General features: G+C 40.0%; 1 protein-coding gene across 1 annotated transcript in view; it reads right to left on the reverse strand.

Annotated features, from left to right (window-relative positions):
- LOC127661362 (UPF0606 protein KIAA1549L-like) overlaps positions 1–21,589 on the reverse strand; it is a 127,702-nt gene that overhangs the window by 28,939 nt on the left and 77,174 nt on the right. The window contains 1 exon segment of the mRNA XM_052152010.1: positions 8,867–9,002. Within this exon segment, the coding sequence (XP_052007970.1) occupies positions 8,867–9,002 (136 nt within the window).

Below are 21,589 nucleotides of genomic sequence, written 5' to 3' on the forward strand. Positions count from 1 at the left end.
TCTCTGAGCAGCGCCGTTGTTCCAACGTGCTTCAAGGCCACCACCATCATCCCCATGCCAAAGAAGTCTTCAGTGTCCTGCCTCAACGACTACCGTCCCGTCGCACTTCTACCCATCATGATGAAGTGCTTCGAGAGGCTCGTCATGAGGCAGATTAAGACCCAGCTGCCCCCCTCACTAGACCCACTGCAGTTTGCGTATCGTTCAAACCGTTCAACGGACGATGCCATCACCACAACCCTCCATCTGGCCCTCACCCACCTAGACAATAAGGACTCATATGTTCGAATGCTGTTCATAGATTTCAGCTCAGCATTCAACACAATCATTCCCCAGCACCTGATTGGAAAGCTGAACCTGCTGGGCCTGGACACCTCCCTCTGCAACTGGATCCTGGACTTCCTGACTGGGAGACCTCAGTCAGTCTGGATCGGGAACAGCATCTCCACCACCACCACACTGAGCACTGGGGCCCCCCAGGGCTGTGTGCTCAGTCCACTGCTGTTCACTCTGCTGACTCACGACTGTGCAGCAATGCACAGCTCGAATCACATCATCAAGTTCACCGATGACACGACCGTGGTGGGTCTCATCAGCAAGAACAACGAGTCAGCATACAGAGAGGAGGTGCAGCGGCTGACGAACTGGTGTAGAGCCAACAACCTGTCCCTGAATGTCGACAAAACAAAAGAGATGGTTGTTGACTTTAGGAGAGCACAAGGTGAACACACTCCGCTGAACATCGACGGCTCCTCTGTGGAGATCGTCAAAAGCACCAAATTCCTTGGTGTTCACTTGGCGGAGAACCTCACCTGGTCCCTCAACACCAGCTCTATCACCAAGAAAGCCCAGCAGCGTCTCTACTTTCTTCGAAGGCTGAGGAAAGCACATCTCCCAACCCCCATCCTCACTACATTCTATAGAGGGACTATTGAGAGCATCCTGAGCAGCTGCATCACTGCCTGGTTTGGGACTTGCACCGTTTCGGACCGCAAAGCCCTGCAGAGGATAGTGAGGACAGCTGAGAAGATCATTGGGGTCTCTCTTCCCTCTATCAAAGACATTTACAAAAAACACTGTATCCGCAAAGCAACCAGCATTGTGGACGACCCCACACACCCCTCACACAAACTCTTTACCCTCCTCCCGTCTGGCAAGAGGTACCGAAGCATTCGGGCCCTCACGGCCAGACTGTGTAACAGCTTCTTCCCCCAAGCCATCAGACTCCTCAATACTCAGAGACTGGTTTGACACACACATGTCCTGAGTTGCACTTTAATTACTGTCACTTTATAACTGTCTGCTACCTCAATAACTGCTATGGGCATAGAACATTATCTCATAGTATGTTATGTTTACATTTTTAGAAACTGTCATCTTTTTGCACTACTGATTACTGGTCGGCGCTGCACTGTCTATTGTCCTGTTCATTGTCAGTAATTTGTTGTACTGTCCTGTACTTTTTGCACATGTTTGCACGTGCACTTTATATAGGTATATGTAGGTTTTTTTATATAGGTATTTTATTTCGTTGTGTTGTCTCATGTGGTGCTGTGTTGGTCCTTTGTTGTTTTTATGTAGCACCATGGTCCTGGAGGAACGTTGTCTCGTTTTGCTGTGTACTGTACTAACTGTATATGGTTGAAACGACAATAAAAACCACTTGACTTGACTTGACTTATAATTTGCAAACAATAAAAACATTGCAAACGTATACATTAGCTGATCAACTTACAGTGTAAGACTCGTCGCTTGCCATTGTCAGTTTGCTCATTCCTGTTGCATGTCCTCAACCTGGCAACCCGTGAGAGATTCGGGTCTGGGGAGGAGGTGGCGGGGCAGACAACTCTCTCCAATATTTTGAATTTGGACTGCAGTACCCATTTTAAATGCTTGATGTCAATGTTACATATAGCTCTTTTAAAATACAGAAACTTTTATTTGGTTTTCTCATTTGATAAATCCAAAAATTAATCAACAGGAAATAAACTATTACCAACATATTGTTTGTATTAAATCATGAATGAATGAATTGTGTCATTCCAGCTGGGACATATAACTTTTGCAGGCTCACTATTGGCTGATTCAGTGTTTAAGGGAGGCCATTTTGGGTTGACATCGTTGTAGTCACTTAAGTGTTACCTCAGTCAGCACTTAAGAATCAGACTTAGATTTTACTGAAATTTGCTTTTAGCTTTTTTATAAAAAGATCCTACTCTTACACAAGTCCTACTTTTTGTGAAGAATTTTTTGACACTTAAGTCAAAGCTTAAGACTTTTCTAAAGAGCATTTCTGAGAAATGTTATGCATACGGCCCCAGATAGTAAAGTCTATTTAGTTACAGTTAGGTCTATGCACAGCATTGGAGGCTCCTCAACAGATGTGAAGGGCAACATCTCTTTGGCAATGAACCTACTTCTGGTATTTTAATGTACAGGGAAATACATCACATATTGTGGGTTGTTGCAGGCTTAATGTTGGTGTTTTATTACCTTTCATCCCAGGACCCAGTTTAGCTGCTTTGAAAGGATAATGACTTTGAATGTGTGTGAATAATATTTTTTTTTTCTTCTTAGGGCTGGGCGATATGCAAGAAATATGTTCATGATATTTTTATTTAAAAAAACAACAACATCATAATCAAATAGCACTTCAAACAAAATGAAAAAGTAATTAAAATAACAAAGTGATAAAAAACATATATAACCACCTTTCCATTTACCATCATGCAAGTATCCATCTATGACAACAGGTGTAATATTACTAATACTAAATTAAGATCTAAAAACAATTATGCATGTAAACTTAATAATTATAATGATGATAATAATTACTCAAATAGAAATCATGGTTCGATGTTTTTGTATTATATTATTATTTAATCACAGATGTCCGTACAGGCTATATATAAAATTACCCTGCATAGTTGCGCTCACAACAAACTGCTCTGTGGAAATAAAGTGAACTGAACTCAGAGCACCACCTGAGCAGAGATGGTCTGAGATAATTTGCAGCATTCTCATAGACGATACTATTCTTTCAGAAGACTGAAACAAAAGAAAGAGTGAGAAACATTTACATATGCTGTTCCACAAGAATGCACACCTCCGAACAAACAGCATGTCAGACATGCGCATAGACAGCTTTTCTGTCATCTGTTATTAAAAATATTATAAAGTGTGATTCTTCTTGCACGTTTCTGTGTGTCTAACAGCATTTCAAGTGTCATTCCAAATCCGAAATGTCTTAGTTACCCACCATGCAACGAAACTTTCATTGAGCTATTCAAGTGGGCCACTGCATGGTCGGGCTGGCCCCAGATGCAGTGGGCGATTAGCCTGCTGCTGCTTTTGTTAGGGGAAGCTCAGCTCGCAGCCCAACAACTGCCAGTGGCTAACCCTCTGGAGTACACAGATCTGAAGTGGGCCATCCTACAGCGGTTCGGCCGGAACCCCCGAGCAACATCGTCAGTGCTTTCAGGCGCTGACCAATGGGGGACCCGGCTGCCCATTGGTTTTCGTCCAGCAGCTCCGGGAGGTGGTTGCTAGCGGAGGACCGTGATGCCGGGGTAATCGTCAACTTGGTGGTGCTGGAACAGTTAATCAACGGCTGCCCAATAGGACCGCGGAGTGGGCTCGGTGCCACCACCCATCATCGCTGGAGGACGCAGTCTGCCTGGCTGAGGACCATTTGACGGTGTATCAGGGAGATGGCCAAGATTTTTCTCTCTCTCTCTTGTACTGCTGTCTTTTCCCCTCACCTACCTCGCACTGTTCCCGTCCCTGCTCCCGGAGATGGGGGCTTATTTCCCCAATCCCTGCTCCATGGGCCTGGGGGGTTCTGGGCACCTCTACTCCATATTTTGTGTCTCTTTTTCTTTCCAGCCAGGTTGGAGAATCTGGGCCACTTCCAGAACCAATGTTCAGTGATGATGTGGCCATGTCGGTCCAGGTCCCCGACACACCGCATAGAATGAAATGTTATTCCAGACGGCTCATCATAATCAGATGGCAGGGCATTTAGGGTGAGAAAAAAAAACTTAACATCTAATGACCCATTTCTATTGGCCAGGCATTCACAGAGATGCTCGCAGTTGGTGTGCGGCATGCCGTGAATGTCAGCTGGTGAATCCGCTAGCCACCCCAAGAGTGCCTTTGCGCCTGCTTGAATTGGTATGGACCTCATTGGGCCATTAGAGTGAATGTCATGCGGACATAGCTGTGTGTTGTTTCTGGAGGATTATGCAATGCGATATCAAGTAGCAGTGCCTCTACACAACATTTCAGCACATAGTGTTGTGGAGGCACACTTCAGAATCCCAAGTGGGGATTCTGAAAGAGTCAAGGCACTACTTTCATGCCACGTACACTGACGCTACAGGTCGCGTAGTGAAGTATATATATTACATATTGCACCTAAAATATTATTACACAATTAGCCGAATGTTGTCCTCAAACAATGTGCAAATTTAAGTTAAAAAAAATCTAAATGCAAGTGGACAAGCGTGTACCACCCGCAAACGGACGACTTGGTCAAACAGTTTAATCAAACCTTGAAAAACATGATTTGTAGGTTTATGCACAAAGAGGCTTGAACCCCTTTTATTTGGAGTGCAAGTCCTTTTCTCCCCATTTGAATTATTGTATGGACATAAGGCTTGCGGTGTCTTATATGTCATCAGGGAAAATTGGGAGAAGGGACCTTCAAACAGCAAAAACTAAATTACACTGGGGCACCTCGTCAATAAAGGGGGCTCGGCTATGGAAATTTACACAGAGAGATAAAGTCCTTTTATTACTACCCACATAAAGATCTAAATTACTAATAAAGTGTCAAGGGCCCTTTGAGGTAACACGGCGAGACAGAGAAGTTGATTATGAGGTGACGCATATGGATAAAGGCGGAGTATGTCAGATTTACCACCTCAACCTCCTAAAACTATTGAGAGAGGCAGTCCCCATGACTTTGGAGATGGTGGTGCAGAGAGGGAGGAGCTCATTCCAGAGGTGAATTTAAAAATCGCAGATCAAGTCACCAGGTTCCCTGTTTATCTGTGGATAAACTTGCTCTTGAGCTGGCTAAGCTCAGCATAAAGAGGATGTGATGGATTGGCTACAATGGCTTCTAGCTTTCTTCTCATTCTCTTTTCAATCACCTCCTCTATACTGTCCAGTTCTATCCCCACCACAGATCTTGCTTTCCTCACCAGCTTCACCAATTTATTGGCACCACAATTCCCAATGCCACCCCCACAAAACACCACAGCAAAAAAGATAACATTTGTCTGTATAAAACATCCGTAGTAGCCCACTACACACGTTAAAAGATCATCCTGTTCTGCCCTTTCCTATATAGGGCCTCAGTATTGTATGACCAGTCCAATTTGTTCATTTGTAACACAGCCAACAATGGAGGAGTAATCTGAGAACTTCTGTAAGTGACACATTCTCGAATCAAAGCTGAAATCAGAAGTGCAGAGAGTGAATAGGATACAGTTCCCTGTGGTACACCAGTACTGCACATCACCACATTGGACAAGGAGCCTTTCATCCTGACATACTGTGGCCTGTCGGTAAGGTAGTCTGTTATCCATGCCACAAAGTTCTGATCCACCTGCATCACAGAGAGCTTCTCAGCCAGACGGAGTGACTGGACTGTGTTAAAAGCACTTGAGAAGTCAAAAAATATTATCCTCACAATACTTTGTGGCCTATTCAGATGTTTGCAAGCCCTGTGAAGCATGTAAATAATAGCATCCTCCATACCAGAATGATACCCAAACTGAAATGGATCTTGATAGTCGCATACCAGGGGCTGTTGCATGTTGCAGAACCAGCCTCTCAAAGATCTTCATTACATGTGACATTAAGGCCACGGGCCTGAAGTCATTGAGTACACCAGGGCATATTTTCTTGGGCATGGGGACAATAAAGGATGTCTTCCAAATTTGATGCACCCTTTTTTGTCTCAGGGAGAGGACAAAAAGATGTCGAAACACTCCTACCAGCTGCTCCGCACAGATTTAAGCACCAACGGGTTGATGTTGTCAGGTCCTCTGGCCTTATTAGTTATTATCTTAGTGAGCTGTCATCTCACCTGATAATTCATGATCATTAAGTCTGGGGTAGTTAAGGTTATGGTGGATGAAAATATGTGGGGGTAGGTTGATAGTGTTTGTAATGCTATCTTCCAAGATGTGGGAGGTGTTGTAATATCTTTCTCTATGGGATGGGCAGTATTATTTACTGATTGGTTGAGACGAGCTGTAGTTGTCCTGCCCCAATCATGTGGTGCCACAGGGAGACCTATAGAGGATGGGATAGCTAAGGTTTGTGAGGGGACAACCATCATAGGGGTGTGAGTGGGGACATTAAAAGAGACATATACGGAGGTGAAGGAAACATCAACCTGTGTTGCTAATTCAAACCTGTTGAAAAACTGGTTTAACTCATTAGCTTGTCCCTTTGTCCTCTCTACTTTTCCTTCTGACACTTTCATACCAGTAATATTCTTCACTCCCCTCCTCACCTCTCTCGGATTGTTCTGTTGCAGCTTCCCCTCAATCCTATTTTTATAGCACTCCTTAGCTCTCCTCAGCTCCCTCCTCAGCTACTTCTGTTTTCCATTCTTAACTTCTTCGCTGTCACCAGCCATAAATTATCTCTTCTTCCTATTCAGCAGGTCTTTAATGTCCCTATTAATCCATGGCTTGCTGTTATTGGGATAACATGTAACCTTCTTGGTGGGGACAACAATCTCTTCACAGGATCTGATGTAATTGGTTTGAGTGAGACCCTCTATGAGAGACTCATGTGCCTCCACAGACCACAGCTGCACAGTCTTGGAGATGATAGGCTGTCTCCTAACAACAGGCTTATATGTAGGAGTAAGCTGTATCAGACAGTGGTCTGATTTACTGAAGGGGGAATGGCTATATGCTTCCTGAATATTAGCATACAGCAAATCTAAGTTTTTATCCCATCTAGTGCTGCATGTTACATACTGGGTAAAATTGGTCAGGGTCTTTGAGATTTTGACATGATTAAAGTCTCCATTTATTATAAGAAGCACACTTAGATGTCATGTCTGCAGGTCTACGCAATGGAATGAATGACGTCAGAGGCATGCAATGCCACTGCCAAAGGCTGAATGTAAACAATGACAACAATGGTGGTTGAAAACTCCCAGGGCAGATTGTATGGCCTCAACTCGATGGCCAACAGCTCAACATCAGGCGTACAGACGTTACTCATCATAGTAACATAGCCTGGGTTACACCATTTGGAGTTAACATAGACAGTCCACCACCCAATATCTTACCACTTTGTTTCCCCCTGTCTGCCCAAATCAGCAAAAAGCCGGACAGTTCCACTGAACAGTCAGGTATTTCCGCTTCAGTCATGTCTCCGTCACGCTGCACTCCCAATACTCACGCTGTCTGCTCACCAAGGCCGAGAGTTCATCCATCTTATTAGTCAGCGAACACACATTCCCCATAACAACAGTGGGAAGACACTGCTTTCATCTACACATCCTATCCAGCTTACTTTCCTCACCAACACGCCGGCATGAGTTCCTCTTCTCCATATTCTTAACTCCAACAGAATCTCCCTTGGGCATGCAACCACTCAACTCTTATACTGAAGGAGCTCCTCACTTGAGTAGACAATTCTACATTGTTGTTCAATGGTCATGGCATTCTTTGTCTTAGTCGCAATGTTCTTCATTGTCTGGCACATTGTAATCAAACAAGCGATCTATATATTATCATGATACTAAAAACTAATACAGATACACAAACAAAAGTAAAATATAAGAAAAGAAGTAAAAAAAAGGAAAAGCGAGAGCTGCTGTGTCATGTTGCCACTCGCTGTGGTGCCGGAAGTGATCTACCTGCTTGGAAAGGCCTTCACCCTCAGTTCAGACAATGCCATGCTCCAATGGCTCAACTGCATGAAGGATACAAATTCGCAGATCACTTGTTGGTATCTGGCACTTCAGCCTTTTAAATTCAAGGTGCTTCACAGGTCAGGGGTGCAGATGGCTGTGGCTGATTTCCTTTCTCTGGTAGTGTGGGGGGGGGGTTGTAGTCAGTGGCAGACCAGACAGTTCCCTGGCCTGAGATGGGGGGTGGGGGCGGAGGCATGGCCAAGCGCCATGCTCTGGAGAGTGAAGCAGGGGAGATGAGTGGTGAATGATTGCAACCAGTGCTTAACACCTGTCTTGTGTTTCAGTGAGCAGTGATTGGGGCTTTTAAGGAGAGGAGACAGCGGCAGTTAAGAGAGAGAGAGAGAGCGCTCAGCGGAGATGTTGCATGTTGTTGCCAGCTGCTGTTTTGCAACTTTGAGTTTTATGTGAAACTATAACGTTGTGCATTTTAGCGCACTTTTTTTGTTGTTGTCAATAAAAATGACATTCCTGAGTTGGAATCACTGTCGTCCTCATTGCTTGAATCTCCTTACAGTTGATAAAGAACATCTGGCTTTCAATGCATTATTTAGGTTAATTTATCATGGGTCGCAAAAACTATTCTTTATTCAAGGCTATTCTATTCTTTAGTATTGATATTGGAAGTTCCATTCATAATGTTTCCTCTTTTTACCCATTATAAAATTTCACACCAGTGTTGTCCCTTGTGCCAAGTAAAACCGCTAAAACTGTACACCTTAGCAACCCTATGGGCTAGTTCATGAAATATCAAGGAAGGTCTTGGTGTTACTATTTACATATTTTTCTGTTTTACAGATATTAAACTAAAAGTACAATCTTAAGGACTGGCCTGAAAGGGCCAGCAGAAAAAATGTGTTGTAAATGTATATCTCTGAAGGAAAATTTGTGATAAATGAATGGAAGAAAGAAACTCACATCATAGCCACTGTTGCGGATCCCCTTTCTGGGTATTTCTCTCATGACCAGAAGATTCATCTCAGTACCTCCAGGACTGGGACTGTTCAGAGACTGTCTACTGCGATGAGTGGGACGCTGTCTCACCTGAGAGCCTCTAAAACCATTACACACACACACACACACACACACACACACACACACACACACACACACCCACACACCCACACACCCACACACACACACACACACACACACACACACACACACACGCACTCAGAGTGTTATTATTAGGGCTGTCAACCAATTAAAATTTGTAACATTTATAACATGACATGTCTATTAATTCATTTTATTAATCATAATTAATGATATCTATAAATATTTGATAATTAAGGCCCCCACATAAATCCAATATAAATCAAAATAATGATATATTTTTTTATATACTGTATTTTGACACCTTTATAACAATTATCATACACTCACAACCACTTTAATAGGCACACCTGTACACCAGCTTATTCATTCGATTATCTAATCAGTCAATCGTGTCACACCAATGCAATGCATAAAATCATGCAGATATGGGTCAGGAGCTCCAGTTAATGTTCACAACCATCATCAGAATGGGGTAAAAATGTGATCCAAGTGATTTCGACTGTGGCATGATTGTTGGTGCCAGATGCTGATCTCCTGGGATTTTCACGCACAACAGTCTCTAGAGTTTACAAAAGAAACTGTTGATCGGCAGTTCTGCAGATGGAAAAGCCATGTTGATGAGAGTAGGTAAACGGAGAATGACCAGACTGGTTCGAGCTGACAGAAAGGCTAAGGTAAGTAAGATAACCACTCTGTACAATTGTAGTGAGTAGAATAGCATCTCAGAATGCACAACATATCGAACCTTGAGGCGGATGGGATACAACAGTAGAAGACCAAGTCGGATTCCACTTCTGTCAGCCAAGAACAGAAAGTTGAGGCTTTAGTGGGCCTACCATTTGTGCACCTCAGAAGAAATCGAGATTCATCAGACCAGGCAAAATTTTTCCAGTCTTTAACTGTCCAGGTTGGTGAGCCTATACCTAATGCAGCCTTAGACTTGCATGATCCAGAGATAGCAGGCTCCCATGACACTCACATGAAAGATGCAAGTATCAGATGAAAAGTATATTTAGTGCTTATAAAGCGCAGAATATCACTGAATTTGCTTGGGTGTCCGCCAAAATATTTTCAATGCTATATATACATATATTCATATATATATATATATATATATATATATATATATATATATATATATATATATATATATATATATATATTCAATGCATATACTGTATATAATTCAAATATTTACATTCAAATATATTGCATTATTGTGTTAGAAGAGTAAAACATAAATTCAACCATACAAAAAGTGGCTTTTAAAGTCAATATTTATTTTATTTTATTCATATATCATTGAACATTAGCCAGTGGTCGACAGCAATCCATTTTGTGATTGACTTCGTCAATCTGTTCTTTTCTTACAGGATAATTTCTTATGTTCTGTCTGCACTATATTTAATTAGTGATCTGGACATATGAGTCCAACGGACACTTGGAACATCTCACTAGTCTTCAGCATCTGTTTATTAAGTATTTTGGATGCTGCAAAAGTTGAAAATAGCTTCCAGACAACCCAGAATTCTGTTCTCTGCATGTTTTGTCTAGATGACTGCCCCAAGCTAATGCAGCTATTTTAAACACAAAGTTAAATGAACTTCAAGCTTGAATTGCTCGGATGGTAGGAAAATACATGCTATTTCTTTCAATTATATATATTTTTGAATGTGATATTTTTTATATAATTAATTGCACCATATAGCATGATTGCGAGTGTGATATTGCTTAAATACAACAGTTCAATGAACAAATAAATTAAAAGAAATGAGGAAAAACTGAGTACGGTAATAAAAACACATTTGTGCATGGAACTACTTTCTTACGTGATTTCTTATCAGAATCTGCCGTTGCTGGTTCAAAACAAATGATGCATCCAAGGCTCCGTTAGTAATTAAAAAAATGTCACCTTGACCATGTCCTTGACCATATCATGGCTTGTGCTGTTTCTAACAAATGAAGGATGGATGTGTGTGTGTGTGTGTGTGTGTGTGTGTGTGTGTGTGTGTGTGTGTGTGAGAAAGAGCAGAGAGAGAGAGAGAGAGAGACAGACAGACAGAGAGTTTGAGCTTGTGTGATCAACTGTTGCCACACCCAAGCAGAGATGCTGTCAGCTTTCTGAAGATCAGCTGTCTCAGTGGAATTCTCCCTATTTCGCGGTAGCCGGTGCACAAGAGACGATCACTTTAGAAACCGCAATGTCCTCCACTATTTTAAACAGCACCCATTGTGTAATTAATCTATCTGTTGTGTCTCTCAGCTGTGATGAACCGTAATGCTGAAGTTGTTAGTTTAAAGCCGTTTAAAACTATTTTCTATCTTTAGTAGTAATACAAGCGATCACGAAGCGCTGTTTTATGTAAACACTGGCTGACGTGGATTCACTTCACGTCAGCAACTGGCTCATATTACACACAAAAATTATCTTATGCCACCACCTGCTGGCTAACATATGTAATATAAAAAAAAATAAAAGACAAACAGGAGCTCTTAACACATCTGCACTTCTCTTACAATTTAGTTTAGAACAGCATGAACACAAGTGGAGTGATACACACACAGTGAAGCGTCAGAGTGCTGATGGAACGTCTCTCATCCAATCAGATTATTTATATATATATATATATTAACAAAGTTTGAAAAACTGAAGCAAAACTAAAATGCATTTATATGACTCCAAAACTACTGCAAAACAAAAATGTATTGATTTATATTTTTTTAAATAATATACCGGTATTATAATAGTATATAATACTATATAATAAAATAAAAATAAATAACAAAATAAAACACTGATGCAGCATTTCATTTACACAGAACAAATGCCTAAACTTACCTAAAATTGCCTTGCAAACACTGCTATTTACTTTCAAACACTGGTATTTCCAATTCAAATCTAATGTGATGTTTTTAATTATTTATATATATATATATATATATATATATATATATATATATATATATATATATATTGGAGAAAATTAGATGTATTTTAGAGATACTACACTAACACACAATTAAATGCTCGTTTATAACCTATTAAAATAGAGGGACAGATGAAAACTTTTCTGAGAAAAATCATATTGGAGCTGATAAGAAATACTTTATAAAGCCCTAAATAGATACTGTGTCTGCAGACTTCTTCAGATTTCATCACTCAGTGTCAGATCAGTCAACCAGTCAGACAGCAGTTCAGAGAATAGCAGAGGATAGCGCTTTCACCCCTAATATCGGTAAATGTCATCAGCAGTTTTATAAGTACATAAATAGAACATGAAAGGCCAATGGCAGCCCTTTGAATTGGTTCTGATAAATTTAATATATATCTATAATAGTAGCATATCATAGAATTTTTAATGGAACAGTTCACCAAAAAATGTTAAATGTATGTCATCATTTACTCCTTATGTTATTCCAAACCCATGCTGTTTATTTTTCAGTGGAACGCAAAAGGAAAATTTTTTGAGAACATCCTGGTCGCCCTTTTCCTTATAATGAAAGTGAATGGGGACTGGAGTCGTAAAGCTCCAAAAAAGCACTATGACAACAAAGTGGTCAGCATGAATTTTGAGTTAAATTCAACAACTTCTAGCTTGCTATACTATAGCTTTATGCATTGACATCAATTATGTTTGGTCACTAGACACAAGAAAACGAATGGTGTTTGGCATAAATGCACACTTTTTGCTGTAATAACATCGCTACTGTTATGGTACATGGTTTTTATTATTTTTTGGTAATTTCAGAGCTTGACAACTCCAGTTTCCATATAAGGAATGTAATTTACTTTCTTTGTATGGAAAAGAGCAGCCAGAACATTCTTCCAAAATTCTCCTTATGTGATTCAAGGAAGAAATAAAGTCATACATGTTTGGCATGACTTAGGATGAGTAAATGATGACAGAATTATTATTTTATTAAGAACTATTCCTGTAACTCTTTCTCATTGTCTTGGATTGAACTTTTATAATGGAGTAGCTTCAGACAGAAAGAAAATGAAAGTCTAGCAAAAAATTATTTTATCTGACAACATTGTGGGTCAATTCTTGTTAGTTTGTTGTATGGGTTTCAAGCAAAACAACTTTCCAAAACCCTGTCTATCAAAATCAAAAGACTGCTGTCATATCTGTTGCAAGGCTATCAGGGTAAATCAATGGGGTAACATTTTAAGCCGTTCCAGATACCCACGGCGACTGTGGCTAATTAAATGAGTTCAGAGTGGGACACAAGCACTCCGCGATATGTGCGCTCCTTAGAAAGATGATCAGCAGCAAATTACTCCAGACATAGTGCTAATGAATCCAACAAGAAATTAAATATTTAAACTGATACAAAGCTGCAAAGCAAGGGAATTTATGTCAGCAAATAGCACTGCTCTGATATCTGATCCCGTCACAGCTTTGGTGTCTACAGTAGTCCTGAACTTCAGAGGAAAGAAACAGCAGTCAAGTCTGAGCACACATTTCAGTGCTTTCATCATCCAAACTCATTACTGCTAACAGCTAGTTGAATACGACATCACATAAATTGTTAAAGCATTAGAGGCACACATCATTTTGTATGTGTGTGTGTGTGTGTGTGTGTGTGCAATTAGGTATGTTTGATAAACTATTATAAAATTCACATAGTATGAAAAGTAGGTTGTTTAAACATCAAATGTCTGTATGTCTTAAAATGTCATGTATTTTATTCTTTCTCTAATTATTATGTTTAAAAAAAACATGTTTTCTTGGGAATATTGTTTTAATTGTTAATAATTTTCTATGTTTTTCCTCTGTCCCCAATATCACTTTCCATCCTGTTAGACTTTTGTAATGTTCCTGTAAATAACAAAAGCCAGTTTCTTAACACCTTACATGTTTTGGCTGCAATTTTTCACACCCAATTTTAAAAGCAATTTTTTTCATGCATAGCCTACAGTGGAATAATTGCAAAATATTGCTCTCAATTAACAGAAAACCCCCTAAAAAAAAAAAAGAGTCCAACAATTCATAAATGTTATTGTAAATGTTTTCAATCTTATGACACCCGCACACATCCATATATATATATGTATGTATGTATGTATATATATATGTATGTATGTATATATATATATATATATATATATATATATATATATATATATATATATATATATATCACCACAATTATCTTATTAACCTTATGAACCAGTCTGGCCATTCTCTGTTGACATCTCTCATCAACAAGGCGTTTCCATCCGCAGAACTGCCGCTCACTGGAGTTATTTTGAGTAAACTCGAGAGACTGTGTGAAAATCCCAGGAGATCAGCATCTGGCACCAACACCGTGGTGTGATTATTGGTGACAGACGGGCTGGTTTGAGTATTTCTGTAACTGTTGATCTCCTGTGATTTTCACACACAACAGTCTCAAGAATTTACTCAGAATGTTGCCAAAAACAAAAAAACATCCAGTGAGCGGCAGTTCTGTGGATGGAAAGCCTTGTTGATGAGAGAGGTATCACTTCTGAAGATATTGATTTAACCATTGGAGACATATGGACTACTTTTAGGTTTCCTTTATGTTATTTTTGGAGCTAAAAGGTCTGATTACCATTAACTTTCAGAGCTATATTCTTCTAAAATTCTTCATTTATGTTTTGCTGAAGGAAAAAAAGAATACATATCTGGGATGGCATGAGGCTGAGTAAATGAAATGAGAAGATAGACAGTCAGGGTGTGTGGGTTTCATGTAGACCGGGACCGGCTTATAGGAGTGCCATTCTTCCCCGTTGACAAAAACTGGGAAAATTATTTTTGTGTAAATGCATATCAAATGGGACTGTAAGGCATGTTCTATCAGGAAGACTTGCAGACTTGAGTGAAATTTAAGATGACATTTATTTGATGAATATAAAACAGAAAAGTAATGTCTCTCTTTGGTGTTATCCCCATCTGACGGTCCGAAGAAGTTGTACTCTGAACCGTCATATCCTACCGGAGATAGGAGGCAGGGGCGAGGAGCCTACACCCTGCAGGACGGGACTCAACTTGTGGTGGTGGGGTGGTGGAGGTTGCTGTGTTAGCACACTGAAAAAGCAATGTGATAGATTGTGAGCAGACTAATAAAGCGATGACTTACATGTGATTGGCTAGGAGTTACCTAGCAAATGGTGCGATGATGAAAAGCTGCTAGTCTTCCCGCTAGAACTACGGTGCGCTTACATTTCCTCTTCTGAATAGGAGCATGCAATGTGCAGCAAGGTTATTACCATTTTTTAAATATCACTCGTTTTTATTTTCCTTTAGTTTTGTGTTTTGGTTTTCAATTTCAGTTTAGTTTTAATGGCGTATACACTCACCTAAAGGATTATTAGGAACACCTGTTCAATTTCTCATTAATGCAATTATCTAATCAACCAATCACATGGCAGTTGCTTCAATGCATTTAGGGGTGTGGTCCTGGTCAAGACAATCTCCTGAACTCCAAACTGAATGTCAGAATGGGAAAGAAAGGTGATTTAAGCAATTTTGAGCGTGGCATGGTTGTTGGTGCCAGACGGGCCGGTCTGAGTATTTCACAATCTGCTCAGTTACTGGGATTTTCACGCACAACCATTTCTAGGGTTTACAAAGAATGGTGTGAAAAGGGAAAAATATCCAGTATGCGGCAGTCCTGTGGGCGAAAATGCCTTGTTGATGCTAGAGGTCAGAGCAAAATGGGCCGACTGATTCAAGCTGATAGAAGAGAAACTTTGCCTGAAATAACCACTCGTTACAACCGAGGTATGCAGCAAAGCATTTGTGAAGCCACAACACGCACAACCTTGAGGCGGATGGGCTACAACAGCAGAAGACCCCACCGGGTACCACTCATCTCCACTACAAATAGGAAAAAGAGGCTACAATTTGCAAGAGCTCACCAAAATTGGACAGTTGAAGACTGGAAAAATGTTGCCTGGTCTGATGAGACACGATTTCTGTTGAGACATTCAGATGGTAGAGTCAGAATTTGGCGTAAACAGAATGAGAACATGGATCCATCATGCCTTGTTACCACTGTGCAGGCTGCTGGTGGTGGTGTAATGGTGTGGGGGATGTTTTCTTGGCACACTTTAGGCCCCTTAGTGCCAATTGGGCATTGTTCAAATGCCACGGCCTACCTGAGCATTGTTTCTGACCATGTCCATCCCTTTATGGCCACCATGTTCCCATCCTCTGATGGCTACTTCCAGCAGGATAATGCACCTTGTCACAAAGCTCGAATCATTTCAAATTGGTTTCTTGAACATGACAATGAGTTCACTGTACTAAAATGGCCCCCACAGTCACCAGATCTCAACCCAATAGAGCATCTTTGGGATGTGGTGGAACGGGAGCTTCGTGCCCTGGATGTGCATCCCACAAATCTCCATCAACTGCAAGATGCTATCCTATCAATATGGGCCAACATTTCTAAAGAATGCTTTCAGCACCTTGTTGAATCAATGCCACGTAGAATTAAGGCAGTTCTGAAGGCGAAAGGGGGTCAAACACAGTATTAGTATGGTGTTCCTAATAATCCTTTAGGTGAGTGTATATTCGTAGTTCTTTCTTTTTATTAGTATAGTTTGTTTATTTTATCTTTATAACACCACAAAATATACAATTTACAATAAGGATGTAATTGTTACTACATTAGTTAACATGAACTTACAATGAACAACACTTCAAGCACATATTAATCTTGGTAAATGTTAATTCTAATAATAACAGAAGATTTTAAACAATAAAAGTTTATGTTAAAATATGGTTTATGTTAACATTAGTTAACGCATTATGAACTAGAATGAACAATTGTAGATTTATGAATTAACATTAACCTAGATTAAGAAATACGTTATGTTAACAAGTATACTATTATTGTAAAGTGTTATCATATGATCTGCCTGTTACGACACATAATCAGAAACATGCACAAAATAATACAAGCTACAAGTTTTATTTGTCAAATTCATAACAACACAGCTGACTGTAGCACTCCCTGACATGAATGAAATGTGCTATAAATGTGCCATTTCCAATACATTTATCAGCAGCATGGACTGGAATCACACAGGTATTGTATCAGCCCGCCACACCAGAAAAAAGCTAGTTGCTTATTTGCCAGAGTTCATAAAATGAATATATACTCAGAAGTTTTGTTTGAGGTCAACTAAATGAGGCTCTTTCGTGTTTTCTTTCATCGTTTTCTTTCATTGTTGGCCATCGCTGGTTTAAGCATGCTGGTTTATATTGGTGTCGTCCAAAGCCCCTCCTCCAGAATTACGTCTTTCTAAACATCATGTATGCAGACAAATTGTGGTTGGCTGTTTTTACAGGTGCGTTCCAATCAAATAATAGTGGCCTGCAAAGTGGACTGCATTCAGTCATCTTAAGTAAGATTCCAATCTGAAGGGAGCAGACGTGTTCACTTGAAAGGGCACTTTAAATTGCACAGAGAATAACTGTACATCCATACATCACTTCACTGGAAGAGAAGAGGGAAATTTACCTACCAGTCATTGCGAATTATCAGAGCACTGCCATAGTGTGGCTAAAATAAACAAAACTGCAGTTTTAATTAAGACTAATTCACTTCAGATGTGCTTTCTATGGGTGGTGCACGAGTGCAAAGTGCACAGCATGCGACTTTTAAATCCATTTTTATCACTAAAGATCATATAATGGTTAAGAAGACACATTTAAAAAAAATAACCAAATAACATACATTTTTTATATTAAAAAGCCACAGTTATTTAATTAACAGGTTTCAAGTCTGGAGAAATACTGTATATTAATTTAAATATATAAAAATGTGGATGCGGGTTCTACTCACTTCAAGAGCGATCCACTAATGCTCTATCAGGAGCACAACACCTGTTAACTGCATTCAATGCAATAGTCCGAGGATGGTGTAGTATTATACATGCAGAAGAATTGAAACAATATGATTTAAATCTAGGGTTTTCAACATTTGCAATCCTGGAATTCTTCACCATCATAAATCAAACGGCCCAGGCATCCTGATTGGTCAGAAAGGCCCCTCTGCAGACTGACCTCCTGATCTTCCACACAGAGTTAAAGCAGACTTCTCTTTGAAAGGTTTCCAAAAGTCCATCAGATTTGCACGACTCAAATACTAAGACATTTCATCTTAGTCTGGGAACATTTTACACAAAATCACAATACTTTACCGATTTAGCCCTCTAGAATGTACAGAATAATTGGTCTATACCATACCTAGTGTTGCAAGGTAATTCTCAAATTGTTTTGAACTGTGGCAACTTGTATAAATGACAAATTAATGATTATAGCATAATAAACCTCTTTAAAATGTGTGTAATGTTTCATCCATGCTGTAACCTATTAATTAACCAGTATTATTTTGTAACCAGGGATTTTCATGTTTTGTTACCTGTAAGTATAACATCCATGAACCAAATGTCATGTTTAGTATGTAAGCGTTCGCTTGCGTTTGCAGAGAAAGCTGATGACAATGAATATCATGTCTCTTGTACCATTCTCAAGATATAAAAGCTTATGATTAAATATGCACAATTTTTGAGTGGGACATTTTTAAGACTGTAACAATGGACCATAAAATGAACTGTCGGAAAAGACAGCTCAGTTGACCATGTGACTCTGAAAAGTAACTTCTGATTGGCGCAGGACACCTTTGTGGTTGTGGCCAATTTTAGTTCAGATATTTCCAAACAGGAAGAACACTCCTTTTTGTCTCTACTCTTCTCTTGGCTCTTGAGACTCTTTGGCTCTTCGCTCTTCTGCCTGCACGTGCTTCGTTTGGTCGCTCCGCTGACTGCTAAGTCCATGCCATGTGAGGACCAATGAAGCTCGGGACTCAACGTCCTGAGAAAGGTCATCACTCTCTATGGTTCACACACCCATGAGAAGGCCTCGCTTCAAAGCTAACCCCATAATTCATACAGACCATAAGACTTCGATCATACAGAGATAAAAACATCGACGGAATTAACTTTCGACCAAGCACCAAGAACCAAGCAACACAAAGTACACAAGGAATCATAATTCACTTATTAAAGCCAATTCCTTACAGTAGAAATTGTGAGTGGATACAACAAAATGTTGTATCACAATTTTAATGGTGGAGAATCTATTAACACAAATAATCTAGTTATTTGTCATTTATCTAATTTTATAATGGTTGTCGAACGCGACTAATTCCATTATACATTTCATTACCTCATGAGATACAATATGGACAGTTTAATTTAGTTCATAGCTCACATATTTCGAGACCCAAAATTCCCTTCTAAATGTAACATACCAAATATCCTACAATGGACAAACCAAAAACCGGCAACAGGGTGTTGGGTGCCCAAGGCTCATCCATGTGCAAGGGCAATGAAGGCTATACCTTCTGGTTCGAACTGACAGAAGTTCAACTGTGGCATAAGTCACAGAAAATTTGAAGGATGGTTACAGGAGGAATGAGTCACAACACACAGTGCATCGCATCCTGCTGCGTATAGGGCTGCGTAGCCGCAGACCGGTCAGAATGCCCATGATGACCCCTGTCCACCGTCGAAAGTGCCTACAATGGGCACCATGCATTGAAACTGGACATTGGAGTAGTGGAAGAAGGTCGCCTTGTCTGAGGAGTCCCGTTTTCTTTTACATCACGTGGACGGCCGTGTACGTGTGTGCCGTTTACCTGAGGAAGTGATGACACCAGGATATACTATGGGAAGACGTCAAGCCAGTGGAGGCAGTGTGGTGCTCTGGGCAATGTTCTGCTGGGAAACCCTGGGTCAGGCCACTCATTTGGATGTCAATTTGACACGTGTCACCTACCTAAACATTAATTCAGACAAGGTATACCCCTTCATGGCAATGGTATTCCTTGATGGCAGTGGCCTTTTCAGCAGGATAATGCATCCTGCCACACTGCACACATTGTTCGGGAATGGTTGGAGGAACATAATGAAGAGTTCAAGGTGTTGCCCTGGCCACCAAATTCCCCAGATCTCAATCCGATTGAGCATCTGTTGGTTGTGCTGGACCAACAAGTCCGATCCACGATGGCTCCACCTCGCAACTTACAGGACTTGAAAGATCTACTACTAATGCCTTGTTGCCAGATACCACAGGACACCTCCAGGGGTCTTATGGAATCCATGCCTCGGCAGGTCGGCACTGTCTTGGCAGAACGTGGAGGATCAACAGCATATTAGGCAGGTGGTCATAATGTTATGTCTCACCAGTGTATAGTTTTGATAGTATTATCTATTCTTGATTAAAAAAAAGTGTAGAACATACTAAGAATGTCATTCAACCAACCTTGTATTAGTGCACAGAATTATAGGGAAAAGTTCATTTATAAACTAAATAATGTAATGGCAATAATGATACATAGGCCTATTACACATTTTTTACATATTTTCATAAAGAAATATATATATATATATATATATATATTAATATATATGGATCGCAAAGTCAGAGCATCCACCTGCCCCTGAGTGCAGCTTATCAGTGCAGCACAACCTTCACAGATGTTTGTGATATTTAAAAGCATACTGAAATAACTTTACAGTGGAACGGAAGTTAGGGGCAAATTTTGCCATGGTGTAAACACAGAGCAGGCTTTCTCTTATCAGGGAGTGGGGAGTGGGAAATGTATGTTGAGTGTAGCTGCTCGATGCCATTCTTCACAGGCAGGGCTCAAATCTCCATTCAAGAGTGACTTAATCACTCGTCGTGTGCTTGTCCATAAACATTAAGTCTATTTTGTGATCCCACACACCTTCCCCAATATTTCATTAACTATCTCTGCCTCTGAGCGGACTACAAGCATAATCTAGATGTCGTTGGAAAGCTGAGATCATTAGCATTGCAATAATGTATAAATAATTAATTTTATCATCAATAATCGAAAACATATTTTGCTGTTAGCTTGTTTATCATGCTTTTTCTGCTGGACTGGATATTTGGTATTTGGCATCTGAGACATAATATTGGATTATTTACCTATGCAAGCACAAACAAGCTAATTTTGAAGAAAATCAACAAAGGTTAGAGCTAATATCTAGTTTGTGGCTACAGAAACAGTAATCGGAGCAGACATACAGGTGAAACTCGAAAAATTAGAATATCGTGCAAAAGTTCATTAATTTCAGTAATTCAACTTAAAAGGTGAAACTAATATATTATATAGACTCATTACAAGCCAGGTAAGATATTTCAAGCCTTTATTTGATATAATTTTGATGATTATGGCTTACAGCTTATGAAAACCCCAAATTCAGAATCTCAGAAAATTAGAATATTCCATGAAATCAATAAAAAAAGGATTTTAAATACAGAAATGTCGGCCCTCTGAAAAGTATAATCATGCATATGTACTCAGTACTTGGTTTGGGCCCCTTTTGCATTAATTACTGCCTCAATGCGGCGTGGCATGGATGCTATCAGCCTGTGGCACTGCTGAGGTGTTATGGAAGACCAAGATGCTTCAATAGCGGCCTTCAGCTCTTCTGCATTGTTTGGTCTCATGTCTCTCATCTTTCTCTTGGCAATGCCCCATAGATTCTCTATGGGGTTCAGGTCAAGCGAG

Source organism: Xyrauchen texanus, chromosome 21 (assembly GCF_025860055.1).
Source record: "Xyrauchen texanus isolate HMW12.3.18 chromosome 21, RBS_HiC_50CHRs, whole genome shotgun sequence".
In the NCBI taxonomy this organism is placed as follows: Eukaryota; Metazoa; Chordata; class Actinopteri; order Cypriniformes; family Catostomidae; genus Xyrauchen; species Xyrauchen texanus.